The sequence below is a fragment of the Heteronotia binoei genome, chromosome 16 (assembly GCF_032191835.1).
Source record: "Heteronotia binoei isolate CCM8104 ecotype False Entrance Well chromosome 16, APGP_CSIRO_Hbin_v1, whole genome shotgun sequence".
Classification (NCBI taxonomy): Eukaryota; Metazoa; Chordata; class Lepidosauria; order Squamata; family Gekkonidae; genus Heteronotia; species Heteronotia binoei.
The window spans coordinates 27,454,254-27,468,115 of record NC_083238.1 but is presented as its reverse complement, the minus strand read 5'-3'; the positions used below and the strand labels follow the sequence as shown (position 1 = coordinate 27,468,115).

Here is a 13,862-nt window from a genome sequence, read left to right as displayed (position 1 = left end):
TTGCTTCAGTGAATGGAGTGAATTCAGTTCTTCCTGAATCTTAATTCTTTCATCCTATAAATGCAAAAACCAAGCCATACTTGTGACAACTCACCTACCCTCCCTAAAGCCTTTTTCTAGAGCCTGTTGTATTTATTCTCACAACGGGTCTTATGCCTAGTTCTTGAATAATGAAGAGTAAAGTTTACAGAACCAATGCTAGAGTAATTCTCTCAAATGAAATGCATATCATTTTCATTATTCAAAGTACAATGGGATTTTATTGGGTAAAAGCCCCCCAAAAAGTACAATTTACCTGGTTGATTTTGTTTCTTTAGGGTTCATTCGAGAGGCTCTTTTGGAGCTCGAATCTATTAAAAACAAGCAAGAGGTTTCCCTTTGCACAATGATGGCACTCATCTATGCTGAGAAAAAGAGCCCAAATCCAGGTATGGTTTCAGTAATCTTCACTGCTGGCAAACCTGCGCAGGAGTAGATCTGTAATGAAAGTTCATGGTTTACTTTTTTCTGTTTCCTGACTAGCATGAAAGTATCATTGTCTTGCGAGCTTTGCAGGTAGGTGGTTTGAATGAGGAGAGTGATGGGAAGCCATCAGCCACAGGCAGACGTGAAAGAGGGACCTTCCAGAAGCTGAGCTGTGAAAAATGACATGAGGCCAGGGTCCCACGTGGCTTTGCTGCCTTTTGTGGGGAGGGGCTGTGGTTCAGACTCTGGCATGCCAGGTTCAGTTCCCAGCTTCTCCAGTTGAAATGGTCAGGTAGTGGATAATCTAAAAGACATCTCCTTAAGACCCTGTGGAGCAGGGGTGTAGAACTCATTTGTTATGAAGGCCGGATCTGACATAAATGAGACCTTGTGGGGCCAAGCCATGTCGGGTTGAGTGGGCTGAGCCATGTCGGGCCGGGCCATGTGTGTACCTATTTAAGATTAGGTAGCAGAGCAGAGATATAAATTTTATCAAGAACACAGACAAACACAAGTATATCTATTTTTAAAAACTTAAAACATGCTTAAAATGTTAGCACTCATTGGTCTTAAGGATGCTTTTTCTCCCATGGGATCCAGGGAACTGGGCAAAGGAAGCTCTGGCTCTTTCCTTCCTTCCCCAGGGGTCTTGCGGGGGGGGGGGGAGTCTCAGCTAATGGAGAAAATAGAGGTTTTGCTGTGCAGCTCCTGTGCAATTGAGCAAGCCTTGCAAAGCAAGCTGTGATGCAGCAGGAAGCAAGAGAGAGGGAGAAGGAAGCAGATGACAGCCTGATAGGAGCCCTCTGGGGGCCTGATTTGACCCCTGAACTGCATGTTTGACACCCCTGCTGGAGAAGAAGAAGAATTGCACATTTATACCCCGCGCTTCTACCTGAATCAGAGACTCAGAGCGGCTCACAATCTCCTATATCTTCTCCCCCCACAACAGACACCCTGTGAGGTGGGTGGGGCTGAGAGGGCTCTCACAGCAGCTGCCCTTTTAAGGGCAACCTCTGCCAGAGCTATGGCTAACCCAAGGCCATGCCAGCAGGTGAAAGTGGAGGAGTGGGGAATCAAACCCGGTTCTCCCAGATAAGAGTCCACACACTTAACCCCCACACCAAACCGGTTCTCAAAGTAGACAGTTGTGAACTTGATAGATCAAGGGTCTGTTTCAGTTTAAGGAAGCTTCTTGGATTTGCCTTGCTCCATTTCTTTGTAGTTTGATTTATTTATATTCACAATAGGGCTTTTAGTAATTCCAAGGCTTGTACAAGTAATTGGAAATCGACTCAGATTAAAGAAAGAATAAACATTGCAGACCATTACTTGAGGTCATTAGGCTGTTCCAAGAATCTTTGGAGGAAACTTTTTCTTGCTTAGCTTAACAGTAATGTTTCTGTTGATTTTAATACATTTTAAAATATAAGCTTGAGACATTATTTGGACATATAAAAGTTCACCAGTTAACACTGTCATAGGTTGTGTTTCTATATGTAATGATCATTGTAATAATCTCTTGAAAAGGGAAAGGAAACATGCCACTTCCATAATCAACATATGAAAATGGTAATGAGTTCAGAATACATGTATTAAGGCATCCTCTTAAAATGTTTTCCTTATAAAGATGCAACATTTGTACATTTTTTAAAAAGACTGTGAGTTCCAGAGTCTGTCAAAGGAATTTAGTCCACATTTTGCTATATCGATATATCTCTGAATAGTGCTACCAGAATACAGATCAAAAAATCTGCATAATGGAGCCATGTACAGGCAGGGGAGATATTTCTCCAAATCGGGGGCATCTACCCCTTTTGCAGAAAAAATTTTTTAAACTAAAACAATGCAGGGGAATAAAGAGTTTGAAAATTTTGAGATCTCTTGTCCTGAAAAACCCATAGGGTTGCTGTAAGCTAGCTGACACTTGATGACACTTTCCAGCACAGAAGAAAGAGCAACGTGTCGGGCAGGACAGGGCAAAGCAAGAACAAAGATGTGGTGGGTAGAAGGAAGGGAAGAAAATGGAGTAATAGAGGTGAGAGAAACATGGGAGCAGGAAACACAGAAAACCTATGATGGGGAGAGCAGCAGGCAGAGTGGTGGAGCAGGGAGTGATTTGTGGAGAGAGGAAGGGAAAAAACCAAGACGAGATAAGTTGTGGGGTCTGAGTGCAGATGAAGGAACACAGGTAGGTTGAGGAGTAAAATCAGTTGGGGCCAATGAGGGCCTTTCTGTCGAGAGTCCTTGTGGGTTCCCTGCTTGTTGCAGTCCACAAACCGCTTGATATATAAGTGAGGATTTTCTCCTCAAGGAGTTGCCAACTTGTATAGACTATTTTAAAAGGAAATTGTGTTCTCGTATTTTAAAGGCGTATAAAGCCCTGTTGTATTTTAGGTTTCTCTACAGACTGGAAAAGATTACGAATGCTTAGTTGACAGCCTCCAGCTTTTAAGCATTAACCTTGAACAGGACTGGGGGGAAAATAATTCTCAGTTTCTTAGCATCCGAACCAATTTCTTGGTTGGCTGAATGCTGCAGTTGGTTTTTGTAGCCTCTATTTTGCGAGTCTTCAAATAGATTCGACACTTGACTGCTGCCGTGCCTAATGCTGGAATAGAGCAACATATTAAATTCTTTACTGCTATTCGTAACTTCCATATGGCTGTTCATTGACCATATACTGACCTGCTAAAGAGAAGTGTCCTGATGTATATAATTGTGTAAAGGATAGAATCTTCCTGCTGCAGTTTCTTTCGGGTATCTTTCTACAGAGAGAAAACCTTCAGACCAATTTAGAACTTATTTGATTTTTATTCCCTCCATTCTCCAGGGACCTCACAGTGGTGTACATGGTCATTTACCCCCTGTACCCACCCTCCCCTGAATAGCCCAGGTGGCCCCGATCTCTTCAGATCTTAGATGCTAAGCAGGGTCAGCTCTGGTTAGTACTTGGATGAGAGGCCATCAAGGAAGTTTAGGGTTGCTATGCAAAGGCAAACAATGGCAAACCACCTCTAATGTCTTTTGTCTTGAAAACCGTATAAGTCAGATACAACTGGGGTGGAGGAAGGAACAACCCTGCAAGGTAGATTAGGCTGAGATATAGTACTGGCCCATGATTGCTCAGTGAATTTTATGGTGGAGCAGGGATTTGAACCAGGGTCTCTCAAGTTATACATTTTAACTACTACGCAGCATGAGTCTTCCTGTAATGAAATCTTATCCTATAGAGATAAAAACCAAGCCATACTGGTGATAACTCACCTACCCTCCCTTTGGCTGAGCTGCGTGTCACTCAATCCCTCCAGCCCCACAGGACAGACTAGGATTGGGCTACTGGGGAAGCTGCCTTAGTGTCCTATTGGCCTGTCCCACTGGGTACTCCATTTTCCCTCAGTGGCTGTTGCTAGGCAACCATAGCATTCCAAGTTTGGTTGTTAGTAAAAGGCAGGGAGAGGAGGCCCTTTCCAGGCCTATTTGGCTTTTAAGCGAGAACTCATTGGATCCAGTCCTGACTAGAGTTGCCAGCTCGAGATTGGTGGGAAATTCCTGGAGATTTTGTGGTGGAGTCTAAGAAAGCCAGAGTTTGGGGAGGGGAGAGACCTCAGCTGAATATAATGCCATAGAGTCTACCCTCTAAAGCAGTTATTTTCTCCAGGATGGGGAGAGAGATCTGTTGACTGGAATTCAGTGATCCCAGGAGATCTTCAGGCTCCACCTGGAAGTTGGCTACCCTAGGCCTGGCAGCACCTTCTGGGTGACTTGATGCTACCTGACTGGCATGACTTAACTAGGCCTGGCTGTTTGGTGCTGTTCAGCAGCAGCCCCCCTATAACAGCCAGTGTGGGATAGCAATTAGCACTTCAGAGCAGGGTCTGCCAGACCCAGGTGTTTGCTGTGGAAGCTGACAGAGTGATTTTGGACCAGTCACAGACTTTCAGCCTAACCTACCTCAAGGATTGTTGTGCAGATCAAAAGGGGGAGAGGAGAATGATATAAACTAATTTGGTCTTCACTGCAGAGAAAGGGTGTCATTTCCTAGGTAGAGGCTGTAGGGAGTGGGGATGAGATGGATAGCTGAAGTCAGAGGAGTAGATAAAGGTAGGTTGAAGGTGACTGGGAAGGAGAGAGGATTGCCAATTGCAGGTTGAAAAATTCCTGGCGATTGGAGGGGTGATGCCCGGAGACAGTGGGCTTGAGGAGGGGTGGGACCTCAGACAGGTACAATGCCATAGACTCCACCCTCCAAACCAGCCATTTCCTCCTGGGGAACCATTGTTCACTCAGAGTTACAACTGCGCTCCAGATGGCAGAGATCATTTCCTCTGCAGAAAATGGTTGCTTTGCAGGGTGCACGCTGTGTCATTTTGCCCTGCTGAGGTCACTTCCCTCCTGCTTTGGTCCCCACTGTGGAGAAACTGTCTTTTTACTAAGTAAAGGCTGCAGGGAAGGGGGAAGAGATGGAAAGCTGAAGTCAGATCAGTTTCTCTACAGAAAATGGTCGCCTTGAGGTGCATACTCTATGGTATACCATAACACAGCCTTGCCAGGCAAAAAAAAAAATCACACAAGTACACACTGATGCTAAAATCTACAAGGCTGAATATGACAGGAAAAGGCAGCAACAACGTACTGTAGAGAAAAGAAATGCTGAGTTTCAGCATCTGTGTGATCATCGTCATGGTATGACACCACAGCAAATTTACGTTGAGTGCCCAAGGCCGGGGCACTTGCCCAGAGTTTCTTTCTAGAGCCCATTGTGTTTATTCTCGCAATGGAACTTATTCCTCGTATAAAATAAGCTGTCACTGATAATTAGTTGTTTTATCTGATGTATATACAAACATCCATTTTCGAGGTAACTTCTGTGAGGAAAGTGAAACGTTGCTTAATGAAAGATGAAACTCAAGAGGTTGGATCTAGGGAAAGAGGCCTCCAAAGGAGCTGGTAATGCAGATCTTTTTCGTCCTTCCTTAATCAGCTCTCTGTTTGTCCCAAAACTTCCCTCTGAGGATAGGGAGCACCTTGGAAGCAACACATTGGGGCTCTGCACTGACAAGAGGGAACTGGCTAAAATCACCTCCTCCTCCCTCCTATACCAGTGAAAGCTGGAGAAACACACAGTTTTACCTGACTTCCCATCTTCTCACTGCAGTGTGCTGTAGCAGCTGGATCTGTAAGACCTGGGTTCAAATCCCCACTCTGCCGTAGAAGCTCACTGGATAACCTTGGGCTTCTCACATACTTTCAGCCTAGGATGATTGTTGTGGGGATAAAATGGAAGACAATGACGCTGAACGCCTCTTTAGGTCCCCGGTGGGGTGTCAGTATTGAAGAAAATAAATACATTCAAGGAGAGAGGAGAGATAAATATAGCAAAGAAAGCTGTGGTAAAATAAAAGCCGTATTCAGCAGAAGGTGGGCACAGGAAATTGAAAAGTTTCAGCCATCACAGCTGCACTGATTTTTGTTTCAGATCGAGAAGTGATCGTGGAACTTGATGGGAAACTAAAAGAGCATCGTAAAGTTGCAGGACAGCAGGCTTTGTATTATGCTGCTTTGTTCCTGTGGCATCTTGGCCGCCACGAGAAAGCCCGCGAATACATTGACAGAATGATCAAGATCTCCAATGGCAGCAAAGAGGTATGCCCCCTTCCTATCTTTGTGTCCTGTCTGTCTGAGTCTTGCTCGCTGCGAAACATGGCTTGTTAGCCCCTCAGCTACGTTGAGTCATTCTTTAGATCATAGCCGGTTATAACTGCTTCATTTAACTCTCAAGAAACGTTTTGGCAGAACTAGCAGTGCTGGAAGCTAGCCTGATGGTTTTCTTTTCAGTTAGGCGTTGAGCACATGTGGCTTGCTAACTGCCATGAGTCACTGGCCAGCAGTACCGCTTGAGGCAGTTACACAGAGTTCATGGGTCTTTTGTCCCAGATGCTTCCAGTCGTGTTTACGCTGAAACACCACGTTTCCTGTACAAACGTCAGGCCATTCCAGAATAGTTTTTAACTGTGGAGAATCCTAAATCCACAGACCTTACAGTTTGCATGTAGAATTATGAAGTATTTTGGGAATCACTGGAAGGAGTGGCTAAACTGGCATCTGGAAGGTTCTGGTTGAACCACTAGTTGGCTTTTGAGCAGGTATGAACTTGCATGAAGCTGCCTGATGCTGACTGAAATCACTGGCCTACAAAGGTCATAACTGTCCACTCTGACTACCAGTAGTCATCCAGGCCCTCAGGCGAATGTTGTTCACAATGCTGCGGGATGCTGAGGATGGACCGTGGGACCTTCTGCATGCAAAGGAGGTGATTTACTACTGAGCCACACAGCCCCTGCCTCTATCGGAAAACACAGTTGCTTTATATTGAGCTAAAACATTGGTCTGTCAAGATCAGTGTTGTCTAGAATGACTGACAGTGGCTCTCCAAGGTCTCAAAAGAGTCCCTCACTTCTTACCTGATCCTTTTAACTGGAAATTGAACATGGGACCTTTTGCATACAAAGCAGTTGGAGAGCAAGTTTGGTGTAGTGGTTAAGGGTGCGGACTCTTATCTGGGAGAACCGGGTTTGATTCCCCACTCCTCCACTTGCACCTGCTGGCATGGCCTTGGGTCAGTCATAGCTCTGGCAGAGGTTGTCCTTGAAAGGGCAGCTGCTGTGGGAGCCCTCTCCAGCCCCACCCACCTCACAGGGTGTCTGTTGTGGGGGAGGAAGGTAAAGGAGATTGTGAGCCGCTCTGAGACTCTTCGGAGTGGAGGGCGGGATATAAATCCAATATCTTCTTCTTCTTCTTCAGTACTCTATGACTGAGACAGAGCCCCTCCCCTTGTACTGAGTCGGACCATTGGTCTCCCAAGAGTGACATTGTCTGCTCCGATTGGGAGTGGTTCTGTGGGGTTCAGGTGTTTGACACCACCTACTACCTGATCCCTTTAGCTGGAACAGCTGGGATTGAACCCAGAATCTTCTGCATGCTGAGCCGTGACCCCACCAAATAAGTTTGTGCTTCTTTGTCAGGGGAGGGTGGGATATAAATCTGGTAAATAAATAGATAAATAAATGGTTTCCAGTCTACAAAACACACAAAATGATCTTGCTGTTGCTTTTTAAAAAGAATGAGTAGAGAAAGGATCTGGAACTTACTTCATAAATGTTTAAGCTAAAGTTTAAAAAGTTAGAAGCAGTTGGTGGAGGTGGTCCGGAGTGCAAGTCTCTACCATAATGTTAGCTTGCTAGCTTCAGGTCTCCTTGGAGAAAGTAGGCCAGGGTATAGTTACTCACGTCTTTATAATATAGCATCCAGGTTGGAGTCCTATAACTTGCTATACTAGGGGCTACTTTTGAAGAAAGACCAGAAACTTCCTGTGCGGAAAAAAGTCAAGTGGAGACCGCTGCAGGGATTTATACGGTAAGCCACTCAAGGGAGGAAGGTGGCTAATAAATATTTTAAATAAATAAAATAAATAAATTTCACTAGAACGCTTACTGGTTGCTGATTTGTTTCTGAGCAGTTCATTTCAAAGTGCTGATGTAGACCTTACCTTAAATAGCTTAGAATCAGGATACCTAAAGGATCGCTTTGACTCATACAAAACTGCCCATACCTAAGGTCAGGTCCTGCTACCCTGTTTCACATGCCATTATTAAGTGATGGGAGATTGGTGGGCATGCAGGACAGGACTTGAGGGAGGGGGCTGTGGCCCCCAAACTGGAACACCTTCGGAAACTCCTCTTGCACTTCTGTCTTTTGGCTTTTGAGAATTCTGTCAAAAACATTGTATGCTAGAAGGTATTTTGAAGTATATGTATTGAATTATTCCCTTTATGCAATACTGATTTTCTCCTGTTGATTGCCACTTATTTTTATGGCCTATGGCTAGTTTTACGGCTTTTGTCACTATGTTGCTATTTATTGCCACTATGATTAACTGATTGTGTTGTGATTAACTGATTGTTATGCCCCTGCTGTATGTTTAGCTGCTGGCAAGAGTCTTAGCTTTTTTGTATTATCTTGTTTTAACATCTCTATTTGTCTGCTACCTCGGGGGCTATTTTTTTTTTTTTTTTTGTAGAAAGGCAGAATCGACGTGTTCCAAATATGCAAGACTCAGCATTTCTCTCTGATACGTTTTAATTTTGCTTTTCTTCTACAGGGATTCATTTTGAAAGCGTGGATTGAAGTCACCTGTGGGAAAGAAACGAGCATTAAAAAAGCTGTGAAATACTTGGATGAAGGACTGCAAGATGGGAATGATATCTTTGCCCTGATGGGTAAGGTAAGACAGTGTGGAGTTTTTAATGCTATATGAGAAATAGTAGAGCATATGCTGTACATAACAGACATTCCCAGGCTCGATCTCAGGCATCTCTGCTTAAAAGGATATCAGGTAGCAGGCTTTGGGAAAGACCTTCCTTTCTTTTCCTGAGGTCCTGAAGAACTACTGCCAATCAGAGAAGATAATATTGATAGACCAATGGTTTGACTCCTTGTATGGTAGCCTGTTGTGTTCATGTACAGTAGATACATGCTGACCGATCCAGGACACGTAGGTCAGTGTGCTTGGAGAGTGTGTGTGCTTGTTGGACCTTTGATTTGCACTCAAGGAACCTGGGTCCACAGATGCATTGGTCTTGCTGGGTCAGGTGAAGTGGGAGGGGAGGACTGAAATTTAATGCCTAGAAATTCTGCACGCTGAAAAGTGAAGGTTTCCTAACAGTCAAGTTTGGAGGTTAGATGGTTATGGAATTCAGAAGGAATTGTGTGGGATAGGAATGCTGGTGTTCAGGAATGGCTCAAAAACACTGCTCGCCACCTCTGCTGTCATTTTCTTTTTTTTTGGGGGGGGGGGGGTACCAGCTGTCTTTCATAGAGGAGTCTGTCACAGAAAGTTGATTTCCCTGGAACTAAGCCGTTTTGTATTTATTTTTGATCTCTCTGTATCCCGAGAAAATGAAGTTGGTAACAGGAGTGGACTTGTGTATATATGGGTCCCTTAAAGCAGGAAAGGGCAGAGACTTTGTTTCTAGGAGCTTATTCAAGAGCTTGGGAGCTACCAAATGGACATCACAAAATGGTTACTTGTATGAAAATCACCGTGTTCAGAACAGGTCTACGTTGCTGGGGTGGGAAGACCTTTCCTTTGCTGTTTTCACCAAGCAACCCCCCCCACACCCCACTGTAACTTGATCTGTTGGGAGAACATACACAGTTATCTCAATGTTTACCCTGGAAAAGGAAAATAGCCACTTTGATGCAGACGGAAGGCATCAATGGTACTTTTCTTCCCCATTCAGAGCAAGCACAAGTGTGCACACAAGGAAGCAGGAGGAGAGGCAGATGGGAAAGGGCGCTGGTGTTGCCATTTAGAGCAAAGGTGTATGCATGCGCCTCTTTTGGTGTAGTGGTTAAGTACGCGGACTCTTATCTGGGATAACCTCCACTTGCAGCTGCTGGAATGGCCTTGGGTCAGCCATAACACTTGCGGAGCTGTCCTTGAAAGGGCAGCTTCTGTGAGAGCTCTCTCAGCCCCACCTACCTCACAGAGTGTTTGTTGTGGGGGAGGAAGGTAAAGGAGATTGTGAGCTACTCAGAGTGGAGGGCAGGGTATAAATCCAATATACCTCCAATAGAGGAGAGCCAGTTTAGTGTAATGGTTAAGCGTGCGGACTCTTATCTGGGATAACCGAGTTTGATTCCCCACTCCTCCACTTGCACCTGCTAGCATGGCCTTGGGTCAGCCATAGCTCTGGCAGAGGTTGTCCTTGAAAGGGCAGCTGCTGTGAGAGCCCTCTCCAGCCCCACCCACCTCACAGGGTGTCTGTTGTGGGGGAGGAAGGTAAAGGAGATTGTGAGCCACTCTGAGACTCTTCGGAGTGGAGGGCAGGATATAAATCCAATATCTTCTTCTTCTTCTTCTTCTTCAATATCATCATCGTCTCCTTCCTTTTCCTTCATACAAAAAAGAGAAACAGCTGCTGTAGCTTTAAAGGAAAGCATAAGAAAGTGATTCAAACAGCACTGGCGGGGAGCAGAGAATTACTTTTAATTGCTTGGAAAGTGACTGGTCACTCCCAAGTGGCCTTCTGCCTGCCCCTTGCCTCAACGGTCTCACAGTAAAATCAGGCTGCATGAGTTAATCTTGTGGAGGAAGGTGAGAGAAAAGACAGTAATGGGAAAATCCTCGAATTTGAAAGAATTGACAGTAAAAATCATTTGTTTTCCTGAGAGGGTCTTTTTTTTTTAAAGGATGGTTCAGAACTACCATGCGAGGAAGGGTAAGCTGAGGGAGAGTGACTGAATGGACATCACCCCCGTGACCTTCATGGCTGAGTGGGGATTTGACCTCTCCCAGGTCCTAGTCCAAAACTTGAAGCATTACCTCATATTGTCTTTCTTTCTTTGCAGTCAGTTACTTACAGGGATTTTTTTGTAGCAGAGACTCCTTTGCATATTAGGCTCACCTTCCTGAAGCAGCCAATCCTCCAAGAGTTTACAGTAGGCCCCGTGGGTTGTAAGCTCTTGGAGGATTGGCTACATCAGGGGATGTGGCCTAATATCCAAAGGAGTTTCTACTTCAAAAAAAGCCCTGGTTATTTATAAAATCCGTTCTTCATCCACATTTTAAAACAGGGACTTCTACTGTTAATTTAATGTTTCTGAATATGGTTGTTGATATCTTTGAAACCCAAACTACAGCATATTAAATAGGAAGTCCCCCCCCCTTTGTGTGTGTGTGTGTGAGAAAATGTGCTTGTCCCCTGAGAAAGAAAGAGAGAAATGGTTGCTTTATCTTTTCTTAGGCACAGTATTTTGAAGCTCGCCAGAATTATGTAGGAGCTTTGGATACCGTGAACCAAATCATAGCCAGCTTCCCACACTTCCTCCCTGCTTTTGTAAAGAAAATGAAGCTGCAGCTAGCTTTGCAAGACTGGGAACAAGCCACAGAGATGGCACAAAGGTGAGCACAGCTTAACTGAAGTTGTTGAGTGCCCATAAACATTTTGTGATGCTTGAGCTATGGGACCCATGTGGCAGAGAAGCTTACGAAGTTCCCACGCATGTTTGCAGTACCCTCTGAAGCAGAGTTACATCTTTGTAACCAAGTCAGCTTTAAAGGGTGTAGCTATACTTAGGATTGCAGTGTTAATCCCTTACTGAGGAAACAGGATTTTTCCAGGATCACATCAGAATCCATCTCTTCGTTAGGCAAGGCAAAGTGAAACATATTGCTATTCAGTTCCGGTTTGCAAATGGATCATAATTCCTTCTTGTAGAGAGCATGAGCAGATCACAGTGCTGAATGAATGATCCCTGAACACATTTACTAACATCAAAGACAAAGAATGTCTGTGTGTACCTGCAGAGCAGGAAACAGAATTTATCTCACTCCCTTTTTCCGTTGTAGTGGCTTCTGAACACCTTCCCATCTTGTTTCGGTGAATTCGAGAGTTCTGAATTTATTGTGAAAATCAAGCCATCTTCTGGGCAGTTTGCCTGTCCTGACAAACTGGCTCAGAACAGAAGGGACACTCTGGTGCTGGTTGAAAAATCACCACCTTTCTGTAAAAAATCTTCAGAGGGAAAATGCAGCACAAAGTTTCCAAACTAGAATTTATTAGGAAATGCAATACTGTCCAGTTAAGGTTCAAGAGGGATTCTTTTCCTTTCACTCCACCATCATTAACTTAGTTGACAAAGTCCAACAAGATTGCGGTGTCTCTTCTTACTGCTGTTGTGATTGGTCGCTGCATTTACTTTGTGTACGTTTAACCTTCTCACAGAAATTCTGTGGTGTGTACCTCTTGCATTTCATTGGCTTTTGATCCCACTGTTTACTCCCCATCTCTGTGTTCATGGGGTTTTTTTGTGTGTGTGTACATGTATTACAGTCAACTGAAGACAAGATTTTATGCATCTGATCCCTTGTGCTACAAAAACCCTTAGTCTTTAAGGTATCACAAGGCTGTCCTTTTTTTTTTTTTTTAAGACAACTATAGCAATGCTTGGTAAGATTTTGTCACAAGACCTGAGTCCTGTCCAGTGGATTTCCCCCCCCTGCTTAATAGCATGGCTTATCTGTTTCTTGACTGAAGAGAAGTTAGGGAGGGAATTGTAATGTATTAATTGTATAACTGTAAACACTCAGAACTTTACTATGAATTCAGACTGAAATGTGGCATTGTATTTACTAAAAGAGAATTCTTTAAAACCCTCACTTTTAGTAACGTTTCATCTTTTGATAGTTTAAAAGAGACTTTAAGGATTTTTTGTGGGGAATGGAATTTGCGTATGGGTAGTTTCTGCCCATTGTGGTCAGTACAAGTAAACCAGTTTGTTCAGGTTTGCTTTTGAGGAGTCATTAATCATGAAGAAAATATAGGTCTTGTTAAAAGAAACCGAATTGTGTTCTGGAAGAAAACACATGGTTGTAATGCAAACTGTCCTATTAAAACATTTGCTTCAGATTGTTGCAGAAAGATGCTCTTAACTTGGAAGCTATAAAAATGGAGGCCGTACACTGTTTATGTAGGGAAGGAAATATACCTGAGGTGAGTATTTATTTTTTACATTGAAACTATATTTTTAGCATCTTGTTTAGTTTAGTTTAGTTTATTTATGATTTGTATCCCGCCCTTCCCACCAAAGTGGCTCAGGGCGGCTTAAATGTGTGTTATGAAAGCATTGTTCTTAAATGTGTGTTATGAAAGCATGCTCTGAGAAGGATGGGTTTTTTCCTGATGTAATTTCCTAAAATAATTTATGTGAGATGATAATTGAGCAGCTTAGAAGTCCACAGGAAAGTGCTTTGCAAGCAAAATAAATAGTGGATGCATTACATAGCTCAGTCAATATTATTTTAACAAGGATATTTTATACGATTGCTCTTTTAAGAATTTCTAGCAGAACGTTATGTAACATACATTGGAATATATTATTATAATTGTTTCAATCTGTGTCTAAGATTACAGTTATTGATGATGAAAACTCAAATGTCCAGAAGAGTTTCTTTCCCACAATTTTGTAAATAAAAGTTTTATCTCTTCTCTAGGCCTCATCAAAGTTGGCTGATTTAATTAATGCTCTAGAAAAACTTGAACCACATAATCCCCAGCTTTTCTGCAAAACAGCATTAGTTTTCAGCAGAACGGTAAGTGGACATTTTTTAACACACCCCCCCCCCCCCCCCCCCCGTTGATCATAGTCCATTGGTTCTCAGAGGACCTTCATGGACTTATTAAATGCGTGAGGAGCTAAACATTCTAAGTACCCTATAGTAGCATTTCCTTTCATTGAATGCAAAGCTGCTGTATTTGTTAGCTTTATTGTTCCCACTGTGCACACTCCTCTAGACATATATCCTGATAAATTATTTTTTGTATTGGAATCAAGAA

General features: G+C 43.5%; 1 protein-coding gene across 1 annotated transcript in view; it reads left to right on the top strand.

Annotated features, from left to right (window-relative positions):
• Positions 1–13,862, top strand: part of TTC21B (tetratricopeptide repeat domain 21B) — a 58,481-nt gene that overhangs the window by 5,520 nt on the left and 39,099 nt on the right. Inside the window, 6 exon segments of the mRNA XM_060256994.1 lie at positions 318–428; positions 5,942–6,108; positions 8,624–8,746; positions 11,271–11,428; positions 12,935–13,019; positions 13,520–13,618. Coding sequence (XP_060112977.1) covers positions 318–428; positions 5,942–6,108; positions 8,624–8,746; positions 11,271–11,428; positions 12,935–13,019; positions 13,520–13,618 — 743 coding nt within the window.